This window comes from Giraffa tippelskirchi, chromosome 8 (assembly GCF_054371585.1).
Source record: "Giraffa tippelskirchi isolate mGirTip1 chromosome 8, T2T-mGirTip1v1.2.pri, whole genome shotgun sequence".
Lineage (NCBI taxonomy): Eukaryota > Metazoa > Chordata > Mammalia > Artiodactyla > Giraffidae > Giraffa > Giraffa tippelskirchi.
The window spans coordinates 55,695,395-55,712,406 of NC_137282.1; the positions used below are offsets into that span (position 1 = coordinate 55,695,395).

The 17,012-nt window shown below is 45.1% G+C and overlaps 1 protein-coding gene across 5 annotated transcripts in view; it reads left to right on the forward strand.

The window, feature by feature from the left end:
* The window catches only part of SEMA5A (semaphorin 5A), a 521,440-nt gene that overhangs the window by 334,455 nt on the left and 169,973 nt on the right, over positions 1-17,012 (forward strand). For all 5 annotated transcript variants that reach the window (XM_081521332.1, XM_081521329.1, XM_081521334.1 and 2 more), the window contains exons 7-8: positions 1,753-1,851; positions 3,978-4,191. In XM_081521332.1, coding sequence (XP_081377458.1) covers positions 1,753-1,851; positions 3,978-4,191 — 313 coding nt within the window. The remainder of the gene's footprint in view (positions 1-1,752; positions 1,852-3,977; positions 4,192-17,012) is intronic.

Consider the following 17,012-nt stretch of genomic DNA (forward strand, 5'->3'; position numbering starts at 1 on the left):
TGCAAGCTGAGTTACGGCAAATCAGTGTTTCATGGAGACTGAGGTTCTGTTTCATTGAAGAGAGCGTCTCTGTGCCAACCAATCCAGATCCTCCCGACTGGGGAAACGTGTGAGTGAAACCAGTGTGTCAGCCTGCAGCATCTTCTAGGTCCAGGTGTTCGGTCAGTCCCCACGTCCTGTTCATTTGCTGAAGTCTGGCTTTGCCCCCTCACACCTCACACTGTGGTCCAGGCACAGAATGAGGAGGGACTGAATTATGGATGTGGTTTCCTTACCTGTCTGCTGACCTGCAGTCTCCCACCTTCACTTGCATCCACATGGCTTCCTGATTGGTCCTTCAGTAACAAACCTCAGATGAGGTCAAAACCACTGCAGGGAAAATATAAACTGGCCCCTTCACGTTCCGAATAAAAAGTACACTCACACTCACTGGTCAGACACACCTGGTCCCTGTCTGGCATCCCAGCTTATGCGGTGCCTCCTCTGTTCCCAGTGAAAGCACCATGCTTTCCCCAGCACAGTCCATTCTTCCTTTTGAAAATGTCTTTTCCCTCCTTCTCTCAGAAAAATCCTGCAAGTGCCAAGTGGCACCAAATCCTACTCTTCCTTTGAAATTGACCTTAGGCGTCACCTCATCCAGGAAGCCTTCCTATACCTCCTCCCTTCCCCTCCCCTGCCCTCTAGAATTAGCATTATGCTGTTCTCCTGTGCTTCCTTAATAGAGCATGTGGCAACTCCATGTATTTTAATTTTGTGCCAAGGGCCTAGATGCAGGCTTCCCTGGTGGCTCAGATGGTAAAGAGTCCGCCTGCAATGCAGGAGACCTGGGTTCAATCCCTGGGTAGGGAAGATGCCCTGGAGAAGGGAAAGGCAACCCACTCCAGTATTCTTGCCTGGGGAATTCCATAGATCGAGGAGCCTGGTGGGCTACAGTACATGGGGTCACAAAGAGCTGGACACGACTGAGTGAATTCCACACACCAGGGCCTGGATTGTGACTTCTTCCAGTCTCTACCATAGAGTGTCTAATCAGTAAATCCTTGCTGGCTGAATGAAGAGCTTTGTAGCTGAATGTTCCTGTACTACTATGACCATGCCCCAGATATATATGTATGTTTTGCAACCATAAAAATATTCACTCCCTTAGCATGGGCTTTCAACCCTCATCGTTTACTTGTTAGAGTTGTATTTTACTTCTTCATCAAAAAATCAAACATGTTTATAGATTCTTGGTGTACACAAAGCAATTTAAGAACTTAATCTAAAACTTGCTTCGGTTGTAATCAAAGCTTCACATGTGACCCTCGTATTTGGAGAAGCATTCACCATGGTGTTTGAAGCTCCTGGGCAAGTTTCCTAAACTGCTGTTTCATGAGCCGCTCTAATAGTTTCCTTTATTTATTTTCCTACCATACGTCAAAGGCAATTTAGAGTTTTCACTGTTCTCAAATACAACGCAAAATGAAACCCAGTTCATCAAAAGAAGACACATGCTTTGAGATTTTAACTGAACATGTATTAATCTTCACAAATATCCTCTGTTGAGCAAGTGTGCAGAAGAAGGCAAACTATTTAAGACTTTTGTTGTTATTTTTTGGTCAGTATCTGAGAGGAGGTTGTGTGTTCGGTTTGTAGTGGTCAATTAACTTTTAATCTATTGAACAGACAAGACATCTTCGTATTCACCTTCCTCTTGAGCTCAGGCCTCTTAATCCTTTTTCTTGTGTTTTATTTTTCGTTTTTGTTTTCCAGGAGGAATGTCAGAACTACATTCGGGTACTGTTGGTGGGTGGTGACCGGTTATTCACGTGTGGAACCAACGCTTTCACGCCTGTCTGCACCAACCGCACGGTATGGCTTCCTGTGGAGTTTTGATAGATTTTAATGCCAGGAAAACCCAAACAGCCCATTAAAACACCACTTTTAAGTTGTATTGCTATTCTCCAAGGAGTTGCATTTTAATTCAAAGCATGTTTTGTCAAACTGAATAAATACTTGATGTATTTTTTTATTACACGTTATATAATAAGCTTATTTAATTAAATTTAAATATTCTTTCAAGCTATTTCTACCAGCTTTTTTTCCAACAGTGACCCTAGAGATAATCCTAAACATATCCTTTTTTCTCATCCTGCTTCATTGCAGAGATAGTGTTAAGTATTAAAATGACCTAAAATCACAATCCAAACAAAGAAAACGCAATTTAGAAATTGAATAAGAAACATGTTGAAAAATTAAAGCAAACTAACAAACAAATGGCACCCTAGGAAAAATAAAGTTATTACCCACCCTCTTTCTTTTTCTTTTGACCTGTCATTATGAACAGGGGACTTTTCTGTATCCAGGTCTCATTCCTGTAGAATCGCAGGGTTCTCAGAGCACCCGTGTAATCTTCCTAATTTGGAATATTCATTTGCTCTTCCTCAGGGAACAAGAAATGATGAAGAAATATCATTATATTAATTTCCTGGTTACACAATTTCTCTCAAAGGCTGAATTAATCTTCCTCTTTTACTATTCATTATTTTCAAGTTAACATTCAGTTACTGGAAATAAAGAGAGGATGATGATGATAAGAAGTGATGCTCACAGAGACAGCCCTAGGTATCATGGCCTGTCCTGTGCACCTTGCAGCAACCCAGTCACTTCACCTCGCATCCACCCAGCCTGGTGGTTATCCTTTGGGTCATCATTTTATAGAAGAACAATCTAAGGCTTAAAGACTTTAATTAGTTTACATGGGTCTACACGTGTAATAAGGGCTTCCCTGGTAGCTCACATGGTAAAGAATCTGCCTGCAGTGGGGGAGACTTGGGTTCAGTCCCTGGGTTGGGAAGATCCCCTGGAGGAGGGCATGGCAACCCATTCCAGTATTCTCGCCTGGAGAATCCTGTGGAAAGAGGAGCCTTGTGGGCTACATTCCATGGGGTTGCAAAGAGTCGGATATGACTGAGCAACTAAGCACGCATGTGTAATAAAGCAGGCAGGGTATCTGAGCCGCTGCCTCACCCCTCTGCTCTGTTACTACAAGGAGAGCCAACCAGTCCATCCTAAAGGAGATCAGTCCTGAATATTCATTGGAAGGATTGATGTTGAAGCTGAAACTCCAATACTTTGGCCACCTGATGAGAAGAGCTGACTCATTTGAAAAGACCCTGATGCTGAGAAAGATTGAAGGTGGGAGGAGAAGGGGACAACAGAGGATGAGATGGTTGGATGGCATCACCCACTCAATGGGCATGAGTTTGAGTAAACTCCGGGAGTTGGTGGTGGACAGGGAGGCCTGGCGTGCTGCAATCCATGGGGTTGCAAAGAGGCGGACACTACTGAGCGACTGAACTGAACTGAGGAGCAAAGAAACCAATGGAGTGAAGATCACCTCTTCCAACCACCCAGAGACCTTTTCTCATTCAGTGATGGTTCATCTTCTCAAATGCAGGAGTCCTGCTGGTGGACTGCGAGACACTAAGTTGCCTCTCTGGACACTAAAATCTAAAGCTTTGGAAATTTGAGTTACGTGGTTGCTAAATGTCCACACATCCTTACCCATGAACAGTTTGGGCTAGTCACACAATTTTAATCCACTTTTATTGATAAACCTGTACCTAACTTCTCTTGCAGTTTGTACTTCTATAAACATTGAAGTTGAGTTTTGTAATATAAGTGGGCAAATCTACATTGCCTCGTGTGTTATGAATAGAAGTCATAAATGATAGTCTTACTCTGTCTTTGGTGAGTATCCAACAGCCTGGGGTTCAGTAACTCTCACAGGACGATGAAAGATTGATCGCCAGATTCTCTGACAGTCACCACAGCATATTATTCTCATCGAAGTCAGAGTGTGGATGTCTGGCCTGTGCTCTGAGCCCCAAATGTATGTGCTTCATTTGCAAGTTGGGTGGATCTGATCCATTAACACTATTAAAGGGGTTTCATGAGGGGGATCACTGACTTTTCTCTCTTGTCCTCACTTCTAGCTGAGTAACCTGACCGAGATCCATGATCAGATCAGCGGCATGGCACGCTGCCCCTACAGCCCCCAGCACAATTCCACAGCCCTGCTCACGGCCGGCGGGGAGCTCTATGCTGCCACGGCCATGGATTTCCCGGGACGCGATCCTGCCATTTACCGAAGCCTGGGCATCTTGCCGCCGCTCCGCACCGCACAGTACAACTCCAAGTGGCTCAACGGTAAGTCTTACCCTCCACACGGCTTCCCTTCTCTCTGGTCTGTGATGCCCTTGATGTCCTTGGTGCTCAGAAGCAAGCTGTCACAGTTTTCAAAATAAAGCAATTTCCTCCTTTTCTAAAGAAATCAAAATGTTATTTGTTTTGTTCTTCAATGTAGAAAGGCATCAGATGGCTCATAGCCAATTAGGAAGAGAAACGATCCTCTCTACAATGTAGGACATGATAACATAGGACTAATGTTGATACAAGCGTTCATCAAGCTTAAGCTGCCTTTTCATATTATTGTTTGAAGTTCAGGAAATCTGATGTCATGTCACTGATGTCTGTAGACTCGTGTGCATTCTTTCTTGACCTCTTTACTCTATCCCTGAAAAGCAAAGTTTCTAGCATTGCATGCAGTTTTCAGACAAGTGAGTAAAAGAATGTGTTTGGCTATAGGGAGCTCCAAATAGCTTGACAATTTTTTTCATTTAATTTTTTATTTTATATTGAAGTGTAGTTGATTTACAATGTTGTGTTAGCTTCAGGTATAGAACAAAGTAATTCAGTTACACATACACATATATCCATTTTTTTTAAGATTCTTTTCCCGTGTAGCTTATGACAGGGCACCAACTAGAGTTCCCTGTGGTATACAGTAGGTCCTTGTTGATGATCTAGTTTACAGGTGTGTGTGTGTGTGTGTGTGAGCTCAGTTGCTCAGTCTTGCGTGACTTCTTGCTACCCGATGGACTGTAGCCCGCCAGGCTTCTCTGTCCATAGGATTTCCCAGGCGAGAATCCTGGAGTGGGTAGCTATTTCCTTCTCTAGGGGATCTTCCCATCCCAGGGACTAAACCCTGGTCTCCTGCATGGTAAGCAGCTTCTAGAATGAGTGGCCATTTCCTCCTTCAAGGGATTTTATAGATAGTAGTGTCTATAAATTAATCCCAAACTTCTAATTTATCCTTCCCCCCTACCTTTTCCCTTTGGTAACCATAAGTTTGTGTTCGAAGTCTGGGATTCTGTTTCTGTTTTGTGAATAAGTTCATTTGTATCTTTTTTTTTTTTTTAGATTCCACACTTATGTTGACCAAAATTTTTTTTAAAGGTATCAAGCTTTATAAGTAGGAGGTCAGGGTAGGTGTCATCATAGCTGCTCACTTCAGTGGCTCAGGAATTAATAAGCCCTGCCACTGTTGTCTCTGCCACCCAGTCTGTCAGGTTGGTCCTCGGGCTGGCTCTGCTTATAGCTGCAAATTCACAGCTACAGTTCCAGGTACTGCACTCGTATACAACGATATCCAGGGGAGAACCACGTTCCTTGTGTCCTTTTTTAAAGCCATCAGAAACTGCCAGAGGATTTCCTTCAGTCCTGGCCTAGAACTTGGTCACTTGCTCACTAAACAAGGGGAAAGTGATTCCAGCCTCCCGAATTGAAATTAAAGTTGGCTGTGTTCTGAGATATGCCAGCTGAAATCCAACCCTCTGTATATGAGTGCACTCATGTGTGAATATAGTGATACACGTGCACACACACACACTAGCAAACACGATGTTGTGGATAGACACGCACCATATGTAATCCATTCCCTCAAGCATTTGTTTGATGGTTTGCATAAAGATGAGCTCTTATAATTGTCCTTATAATACTCACTGTTCTGAGCTTTCAAGTCCTACAAGGTTGTGCTGGCTTTCACCAAGTGAAGGCTCATGACATAGATCAATTTCTACACCTCAGCACTACTGGCATCTGGAGCCAGATGATTGTTGGGGAGGGGTTGTCCTGGTTATTGTAGGATGTTCAGCTACGTCCCTGGCTTGTACCCCTTAGATGCATTAGCATGCCCCACCCCCTGCATCGTGACAACAGAACATTTGTTCAGAAACTTGCAAATATTCCCTGGGAAAAATATTGCCTCTCACTGAGAAATTTTGGTTGAGAATGATCACTTAGCGTATTTAGATGTATGAGGCTTCCCCAGTGGTCCAGTGGGTAAAGAATCTGCCTGCAATGCAGGAGACTGGGGTTCAATCCTTGGGTCAGGAAGATCCCCTGGAGAAGGAAATTGCAACCCACTCCAGCATTCTTGCCTGGGGAATTCCACAGACAGAGGAGCCTTGTGGACTACAGTCCCTGGGGTTGCAAAGAGCTGGACACGACTGAGAGATTAAGCACAGCACGGGTACATATATGCACAAGCATTTTGTCAAATAATATAGTCAAACCAGCCATCATAGTTTACCTTTAAAATACTCCCTTTTAGAGAAAAGCATATCCTCACCCAGTTTCTTCAGCAAGTTGAAAGATTCCATGTGCTTCCAAAGGGCAATGTGAATTTTTTCCCAAACTGAAGCAGTAACCAGCTTCCCTGTATTAACACTATTTCTGTTGAGCTGGTTTCAGCTGAAACTTTTGACTCTGCAGAAGGTCTTCTTTCTGCTCTGACATGTTCATCTGTGTAGCTTAAAGTTCTTTCTTTTCATTTGTTGATTTTTCCTGTTCAAGTAAAATTCCAGTTAAAAATGAAAATGAGTTCTTCCACAACCACAAACATTGAATTTAGACTTTGCTGAAAGCAAAGTAAAAAGTAATTAGGAGCACAGTGTCTTTCTTTTCCCAGAAGTGACACCTTGAAGAATATCTTGGAAAAATCATTCAAATTATAGCATGAGTTATAAGCATTGTTTCTTTCTATATATTTCCAAGAGGATCAGGTACTCAGATTCTGTTAACCCTCTGGGTGGAATCTCATCCATCTGAGAGTCAGGTGAGGGCCTAAGTAAGGACAGTCACTGTAGGCATGTGTCCTAAATCATGTATGATGCTATCCAACTATGGACATTGCAAATAAGCCCAAGTAAATACAGTGAAGCCGCCACCTGGCCCACAGTATCATCGTAACACCCATGGCACTGAATGGCCTGCCTTCCTCAGAGAGCAGTGTCCTGCCCCACCAGGAGGCCCCCACTCCCAGGCAGAGAGCCCTGAGGGTCCCGGGTTCTTGCATGTTCAGTGTTCATTCCCTCTCTGTGTTCTCTTGGGGCACTTTCTTCTGTTGAACTCTGAGTATCATTTCTAGCTCTGGTTGGCCCTGGTTTTCTGCTCTGATTGCTCCTCCATCCAGCATGGATTCTGGTCTCTGACCCCCACTTAGCTCTGCTTCCGTTCCCCAGTGGAACCTGGACGCAGGGACATTTATTCTCACTGACCTAACTGGAGTCCACACTTGGCATCTGTTTGCACTTAGATCCGACGCCCTGTCCCTTTTCTTTCTGCCAAGCTCTGGAGTAGTTTTCTTCCTTTCCTGAAAGTTGTTGCTTTACCCGTTGTCCCTTCTTTTTTGCCATATCTTTAAATTTCTCAGTCTCTGGTGATAACCACCATCTCTTAATAAAAATGCTCAGATCTCCTCCCTTGTCAGTGAGACAAAGACAAAGAAACACCAAGAAACTGAAAGCACTCTTGGTTCTGCGTGTCCAGGAAGACTCCTGCCCCTGGCGTGACATTGCTTGTGTGCATGCTCAGTCGCTTCAGTTGTATCCAACTGTTTGCAACCCTGCGGACTGTGTGATATTAGGGACCCACTAAATGATGCTCTTATGTTCTTCTTCTAAGTTTTCAACTGATGGAGGATCAAGGCACAGGAGTTAATAAAGGAGAGTCAGGGAGTTGGATTTGTTCATGATAGAGCTGAGCGAAACTACTGGAAACTCCCAGAGATGGTGCCTTAAGTGAGAAGATGCAGACTATGGGCTGCTGAGTGAGGAGGCGCAGCCTTCCACGTGGGGTCGGCAGGCAGCCTCCTCAGCGTCAAGCTCCCAACTGGGGAAGTAAAAACCTGGGGTTTTCATTGAAGATGCAGTGTCCAGAAGCCGGTCACCAGGAGCAGGGAACGGGCAGCCCTCCACCCCAGGTCACCAGCGGGAGATAGAAAGCAGGGTAACAAGCGCATGTGAACTTACAAGGTTCTTTGGGCACAGGTCATTACCTTTTCTTGGGCTCAGTGATCATTTTAAAAGGTAAGTGATGGAGGCTTTGGAGGTGGAAAGACCTGCCGGTGAATCAGTGCTCACCCCTCTGGGAGGTGAATTGCCTCAGTTCTCGATTTCCTCATCTGCAAACTGGAGATAACTAGTCACTGGACCTGGAAGTTCTGAGAATAAAATGAGACCATGTAGGGATAATAAATATTAATAGGAAATAGCTGATTCTCAGTAAATAGATGTAATGACTGCAAACTCCCCGATGCCTGACCCAATATCTGACTTTAGTGGCAGAGAGTAAATATTTGTTGGCTGGGTGCACCTGGGGCTGCGGTTCCTGATCGTTGACACCTACCGGCCTCCTGTTTCCTGTCTCTCCTGACACTGACCGTCTGTCTCTGAGCCTTCCCCACCCCACTCTGGGCTGGCCTCTCCTGGCCATCCTGTCTTGCTGCAGCCACATCCAAGTCCCCCAGGTACATTCCTGTCACTGCCCAATCCGTGGTACCGCCAGGTCCCTGGGAGGCCATCACTCAGCTAACAGCTGCTCACATATTATGATAAGCAGAGCTCCCGCCTTTGTTTTGGACATTTTCCCGTTTTTTTTACCAACATGTCTCTGTTGAGGAAGGGGAGTTCTATCAGCCGGGGAGCTGTGGAGGATGGTACCTCTGAACCATGGTCAGCAGAATTTTTGATTTCAGATCCACTGTTGTGATTAAATTCTGTGTAGGATAATTTGCCTCTCCGTGGAGGGAGTTTCGTTCCATGATTGGGTTAATTTAATTAACTCATAGAAGGGACACTCTTAGCATGACCAGTTCAGTGGTCACGCACATTTTTCATTTGCCTCTGCCAGTCCCGTGCCAGGCATCTTCCTTCTCAGCCTCCAGCCAGTCAACAGCCAGGTACCAACCAACTCCATCTCCTCAGGTTGCACCTTCAGTGGCAGTTTGGACAGTGGTGGTGTTTGTTTGATTTGTTTCCTAGCACTGCTGGAACAAAGTACCACAAACTGGGTAGATTAAAACAGAAATGTGTTTTCTCAGAGTTCTGGAGGTGAGAAGTCCAAGACCAAGTTGTTGGCAGCCCATGTTCTTTCTGAAGACTCCAGGGGAGGACCCTTCCTCACCTCTTTAATCCTCAGCATCCCTTGGCTTGTGGCAGCATCACTCCAGTCTTTGCCTCTGTTCATGTGGCTTCTCCCTGTGGCCCAATGTCCTCATATGGCCGTCTTCATTTCTTCATATAAGAACACCAATCATATTGGATTAGAAAGTGAAAGTCAAAGCCACTCAGTCGTGTCCAACTCTTTGTGACCCCATGAACCATACAGTCCATGGAATTCTCCAGGCCTGAATACTGGAGTGAGTAGCCTTTCCCTTCTCCAGGGTATCTTCCCAACCCAGGGATAGAACCCAAGTCACTCACATTGAAGGCAGATTCTTTACCAGCTGAGTTACAAGGGAAGCCCAAGAATACTGGAGTGGGTATCCTATCCCTTCTCCAGCGGAGCTTCCTGACCCAGGAATTGAACCAGGGTCTCCTGCATTGCAGGTGGATTTTTCACCAACTGAGCTATCAGGGAAGTCTATTGGATTAGCGGTCCACCTTATTCCAGTATGGCTTCATCTATACTAATTATATCAGTCATGACCTTATTTCCAAATAAGGTCACATTTATAGATACCAGCATATCTTTGGCGGGGGATACAAAGCGACCTGTAACAGTGCCCTAAACAGTAAATACCCAAATGTTGAAATCTTAAACTGGCGTTCCATTTTCCAGCGACACTGTCTTTCTGTGTGGCCACTAAATCCTCTGGCCACTCAGTGCCCCCATCTCAGCAGTATCCTCCTCACTCTTGGCAAACAGTATTGCCTTCTTGTTCCCAGCGAATATCAGAAGTCGTTGAGGAGGGCTCAGGGGACAGTCCTCTTTGCCCAGGGCAGAGCTGGCCTGCACCTCTCTCTCCTGCTTCTGTGCTCCAGAGCATTGGTGCGGAGAGTCTGTCCACTTAAGCCTCTGCTTTATCCACTGTGCATCTGTCCTCCAGCGCATGTCTCCGGGGAAGGAGTCCCTCTCTCCTAGGCAGCATTCTGATGTGGATTTCTTCTCGCACATTCTCTCTCTGAATTATCCCTCAGTGGCCTAGAGAAACCCTGGCCACAATGAGCACTCTGACCCTCCAGGTCAAGAGAAGCGCCAAGGATGCTCTTCAGGACGTGGGAACATGTAGATAGAACAAGTCATGACCCTTCAGTGACCCCAGTCTCTGGGGACCCCCTATGCTTCAGGGCTCCTCTTCTAGGTGAAGGGTGGCATCAAGCTGTCCAGGGTGATGTCCTGCCAGCATACAGAGAGCCCTGGGAAGGACCTGCGAAGCCTCTGATCTTCCCCTCACCCTTCCCCGTTATTCTTGTTCAGTCGCTCAGTCATGTCTGACACTTTGCGACCCCCATGGACTGCAGCATGCCAGGCTTCTGGGTCCTTCACTATCTCCCAGAGTTTGCTCAAACTCATGTCCATTGAGTCGGTGATGCCATCCAACCATCTCATCCTCTGTCGTCCCGTTCTCCTCCTGCCTTCAGTCTTTCCCAGCATCAGGGTCTCTTCCAGTGAGTCAGCTCTTTGTATCAAAAGATTGGAGCTTCAGCTTCAGCATCAGTCCTTCCAATGAATATTCAGGGTTGACTTCCTTTAGGAGGGACTAGTTGGATCTCCTTGCTGCCCCTCCAGAGACTCAGCATCCCTTCATGGTGTAGTTCCAACAACCTGCACTGAGCAAGCTAAGCGCCCTGGGTCTAATACCAGAGTTTCAGGCATGATGTCTTATGACACCACCAACACTAAGACTGTCCACCAGTGGGTAGCATCCCACCTGCAGCCCTGCAAGACCCACATGGTGGCCGCACCATCAGCTATCAGCTGGGGCTGACGAGGAGAGGAGAGCCAGGCTGGCTGTGGACCCTTCCTCGAGTTTCCCCTTTCCTCCCTGTGTTATCTGGCTTTGGCTGCTCTTCAGCCCTGAGTCCTCTCCTCTGCCCACATGCCACCTAGGTGTCCTTTCAGGAGGAGCGGGCAACTCCCTGCGTGTGACTCTGCCCTCCTCAATGGACTCCTTCCTGGACACTGTTTACACTGTTCTGACTTCCCCTGAGTTGTGCTTCCTCCCTAATTCCTATTATTCTGTAGCTACAGTCACAGTTTTAGTTTCCCTGAGAATTGGTGGGTCCTGTTCATTCCTTCCTCATGGTCAATGTGCAGGGTTGTGTTCACCCCACGATCCTGGAGCTTGTGGTCCTTCTCCTGCTCAGGACCCTCTCGAGTCCCTGTTTCACCTGCAGAGAAGGCGGAAGCACCATTGGCCGGCCTCCACTGCCTCCCTGTCCTCACTCCTGCCCACCCCTTGCTCCTTCTGCTTTCCTCTTATACGCTGCACACTGGCCCTGGCTCCTCCTCCCTGCCAGGGATCAGCATTATCTATAAAGGACCAGAGAGGAAATGCTTTATCGTTTGTATCCATATGGCCTTTGTTGCAGCTTTTCAGTGCTGCCGTTGTAGCATGAAAGCAGACATGGCCATTGTATACATCTATGCTGTGTGCTCATAAAACTTTATTTATAACCAGTGGTTAGGTCTAGCCTGAGGTCCATAGGCTGCTGGCCCCTGTACTATCCAGAGAACTCTTTGACCCAGACAGTCCATGTGGCCAATGGCTTTAGCTGCATCCAGACTTTTGCTCTGATACAGCTTCTAAATGGGACCTCGACCCTGACCATCTTATTTGACATGACCCCCCCTGCTTCATCTGGGGCTTCTTTGGTGGCTCAGATGGGAAAGAATCAGCTTGCACTGCAGGAGACCTAGGTTTCATCCCTGGGTTGGGAAGATCCCCTGGAGAAGAGAAGGGCTGATCACTACAGTATTCTTGCCTGGGGAATCCCACGGACAGAGCCTGGCGGGCTACAGTCCAGGGGTCATAGAGTGTTGTACGTGACTGAGCGACTAATGCTTTCACCTTCCCTCCTCCATCTAGCCCTCTTGATTCCCTTCGCTGTGTTCAACTTTTATCCTCTTTTAGTACTTGTCTCCTTTCCTCCACTGGAATGAAGCTTTTCTGGTGGCCATGCTTAGTTCTTTTGGCCACTGATGTATCCCAGATGCTTTCAGCATTAATGGGCTCGTAGGAAGCACCAATGCATCATTTTTGAATAAATGAGTTAATAGATGAGTAGTTTACATCTTTGTTTTCCCCATCCATGAGTGTATGAATTCCTTGAGGGTAGCGTTTAGACGGGATCAATTTTTGTGCACTCAGCATTTCATTTAGTGCCTGAAATACAGTTGAGGCTCCACCCATATTTGTTGAATGAGTAGGAGATAATCACATTTCACAAGTAGCAGAAATATGAATTTTGTTGTTAACAAAGGGAACATGTCGTTATTAGTTGTAACCCAGAATTTAAAACATAGAGATTTGTATGTTTGAAATGGATGCAGGTCTGGACATTTAAAGAATCTTCCTTTGCCATCTCATTTCAACTCCCATTTTTAGCCATTATGTATTTACTCAGTTATCAAAGGCAGCATGATCGATTGGATAATGTTCTGGCAGAATTTGAAACGTTGAGTTATATGTTTGGTTGTATAAGTTTCAAAGTCAGACTTTTTTTCTCTGTGCCAAAATCACTCTTAAAACAAATTTATGTGTTTAGAGAAATACCTTAACAGCCTTAGTGCATTAAAATACTAATCGTTAATAACCCTTATTAAATGATTACTGTAAAGCAGGATACTAAATGTTTCATAGTCGATGCTTAAAATAGAGGAGCTGTAAAATTTGCCTTCAAGGAACTGGTAATCAAATTGGGGAAATAGTCAACCCATGTAAAGGGGGGAAAATAACATATCCAAATTAATGTTGTACAAATCGAGTTTGTGGGTTCTGAGGGAATTGCTTGCTTGCACATGAGCTGAAACCTCGGTGAGAACATGGTAAAAAGAATCTATCAGTGAGCTTTATGTACTCAGCATGGACATCTCCAAAGGCATAATCTCACTGGGACACGGCATCCTGCTTCTTTTCCTTCTTGGAGACAGCATCTGTCTCTCTCCTGGCTTGTGCCACGAATTCTGCAGCTCCCCCATTCTCTGAAAGTCCAGCCTTGACCTCACTGTGAAGGAAAACACACTTGAAATCCATGGTATCGTTTTTATGAGCCATTACATTTCCAGTTTAGAAAACTTTCTGTAACCATCTCAAACTCTCCGGGTTTGAAATACTTTATTGATGTTACCCACGTATTAAATAGACTCTTTGAGGTCTTTAAAATACAGTGATTAACCTCCTAGTGATTGACGATAATTTACTTGGAGAGAGAAAAGTCCCTTCTGTGCTTAACTCTAAGAAGAAATTGTTTCTGCTTATCGTGAAGACAGGTGCTTTGTAGAGCTTGGCACTTCTTCCTGGGAGCAGACACCACTTCTTGGGGATGCAGACGTGGCTGGGATAGGGTGACCCTGTTGGGCTCCATTCTGGGGACAGTGAGATCACTTTTGGCAAGATCTATACGGTGCAATCCCCAAAGATGTAAATTGTCTGAGTTAGGCTCTCCCTGGACAGACGAGATTTGCTAAAGCAGGAAATTCATGAGTGGAAGCAGAGTTCACAGAACAAGAAAAGCAAAGACAATTAGGGCCTGAAAATGAAGTCTATTTGTTTTAGGAGATCTGTATTGTTTATCAAGGAAAATAAGCTTGGTAAAACCCAGAACAAAAGACATGGATGTATAGTCTGCAGCCTAGTTTTGTGATTTTATCAGACAGCATCTGGGGAGATGCTTAAAAGGGGTGTCCTTGTGAACAATGGACTCTGTTCAGCAGTGCAGCTGAAAGGCTAAACTCTGACCACTGACTCACGAAGTTTCAACTTGTTAGGATGATGGCACGTGGACTTAGAGCTTGGGAGCAAAGTCATGTGACATGAGACACAGTGTGACCAAATGCCATTTTCTAGTTTTCAGGCTTGATCAAGTCTATCAGAAGGCGTTGTGGGCAGATGGTCTACCTTGAGGGGGATGGATGTATCTTGGAAATAGTGTTATAAACCAATTCTGATGATCTTTATAAAGTCAGAAAAGATTTTAAATAAATGGCCTCCCTGTATATCATCTGCCTGTCTATGCACCTGCTGGAGTCTCTGGTACATCCAATTATTATTCCAGGCACAGGGAGGGGTGACAATGGCTATTTATAACTTGCCAGGTAGATGGGAGACTCTATTTATGTGTCTTCTGGAATTCTCTGCACAACCCTCCCACCCCAAGGGAGATGGCACTGTCCCCATTTACAGATGAACAAGCTGGGTCAAAGGAATCAGCCTCCTGAACCAGGGCCACATGGCTGATGCATGTGTGAGCTAGTAATTGAAGACAGATCCTTCTGCCTCTGTAGGCTGCCAGCCTCCCCTTTGGTTAATCGACTTCTTGAGAAACACCACCATCATGAGCTGCCCCCATCTCTCTCCAGATGTCCAGATTTTTATTCACAAGCTCCCATGGTAGAGGGATATGGAGACCATGGACATGGTGGCCGGTGTTTTCTGGAATGGTGAAAACTTGAGAAAGGAGGTGAAATGAGCTGGGGTTAGTAAACCCAAGGCAGAAATGCCCGTAGGATTATTTAACCCAGCCCTTTATGCGTACAGAAGTCTGATAGGTGACAGGAAGGAACCAGTTCTTGTGGTACTCTCTGAAAACAGTGGTGTATTCTGTCCTGGTCCTTGAGCACTGAGTTCCTGAAAGTTGGGCAATCACAGAAATCCCTTCAGGCGAGTGTTGCAGGATCTCTACTTGCCAATAAGGCATTTTGTCATCAAACTCAAGTTTGGCCACTTGCCCCTCAAGAATCCAATCCTGAGAGAGACAAGTGTTGGGTAAAAGGAAAGATAGCTTTATCGAGGAAGCCAGCAGTCCTGGGGAGAAGGTGGACTCATGTCCCAGAGAACCAGCTCCCCACTCCCCATGTTTTGCTTGGAGATTTTATAGGAAACAGAGTAAGGGGCACCTGTTGAAGAGAGGGTTGCCGTGTATATGGTCAGTTCATGGACCTTCTGCTGACTGGTGGGTGGTGAGGTAACCTGGAGTCAACATCACTGACCTTCTGGTTCCAACCGGTCTGGGGTCTCTGTGCTTGTGGGCAGCATACAGTTAACTTCTCCCACTCGGCAGGGGTTTCAGTATCTGCAAGACAGCTCAGAGGCTACATCTGAGAATGTTGTCTATAGCCCTGGAGGAAGAACTAAAGGTCTTTGACTTTGGCTAATGGCTATACTGTTATTTTGTCTGCTTAACTGTTTTCCTTTGCTTCTGCATCTTCTCATTTCTCTGATTAAACTTATTCTTTGGCTATTTTTTTTTTTTTTTTCAGACAAGAGGCAGGCAGAGGACATGTGAGTGGAGGGCCTGTTCTGGAAGGCCCCATAGGATCCTGCTCAGTTACATTTTGGACTTCAGTTTACACATTTCCAGAGAGAATAGTTGAATCCCACCCTTTCTCCCCCCACCAAGATATTATGAGGCCAGAGGTACCCACTGTATACACTAAGACATATAGAGACCTGCATAAAAAAATCTGCACAAAGAAGATATGTCCCATTAAAGAGAACACATATACCATTTAGAAATTTGCTGGTACTTCTGTAACCACTCAGGACAATGCTTTGATGTTCATTGTCCAGAAGTCATAGCAGTCTCCTGATGACAGTCCTGGGTCACTCCTGACTCCTGGCATGATTATTAACATTGCTCCTTTCTCTCTCAAAAGATCTCCAGTTCAGATCATAAACCATACTGTCATCCTGTTTATCAGATACTCACTTCTCTGTGTTTCAGTAAATTTGACTCCATAATACTCTACTAAACTTCTTGTTTTCCCTCAGTCAATGACCTGTCACATTTTTCCTTCCCTGATACACTGGATGGTGTAATCTCCATGTTTTATATTCTTTCTTGCCCTGGTCCAGATCAACTCAAGAGACAAAGACTAAACCATCTTATAAGTTTATTTCCTCTCACTAAATAATGTTGGAACCTAGTATCTCTTCCAATTAGCTTTTGCATGTTTTCTTCTCAGTCTTTAAGAAATATTTTATAGGCACAAAAATATTCCTAAGATCTTTGAATTAAAGTTAATACTCTAACTTAAAAACTCTTTAGGTTTTACAGTCCTGCAGGTTAAATGATTGATTCCTAAAAGAAGTAACCTGTATATGTAAAATATTAATATAATCAAGAAAAAATGAACATGGTCAGTAGAAACTTGCGGCTTTGAAAATGTGAGAAATACGTAAGCATGAAATTACTTATATCTAGTTGAGCCCACAGCTGTATGATTTAGTCAGATCGTACAGGGGACTGGAAAGGGTGTCAGAGGCTTTGTGCTTCGAGTAGAGTGAGCAAGCAGGACACAGTAGGATGTCTCTGGCCCTGTGAGCTGGAACAGGTAGATAGCAGCCAGTTGGTGGAGCTCCTGTGGACACAGAGAGGGAGAGTGCTGGGTGAGAGTTTGGACTCCTAGAGTACGTGCTGGTGAACAGGTGGCCGTTCCCATTTGGGAAGAGACAGCACATGTCTCTGTGCTACACGTTGCTCCTGCTCAAACCAGAAAATCTATGTAAATAACACACGTTCAATAGGTCGTATTCCCCAAGAAGAAGAAAGGAATCAAGTTTGCTGGAGCCACGATTCTAGTTCTTCTGGGATGTTTTAGCAATGACTTTCTTTGTGCCAGCTTCTCAGTGAGTGAAGGATCTGGAGGTCTGAGGCTCATGTTATGTCAGTGATCGCTAAGGA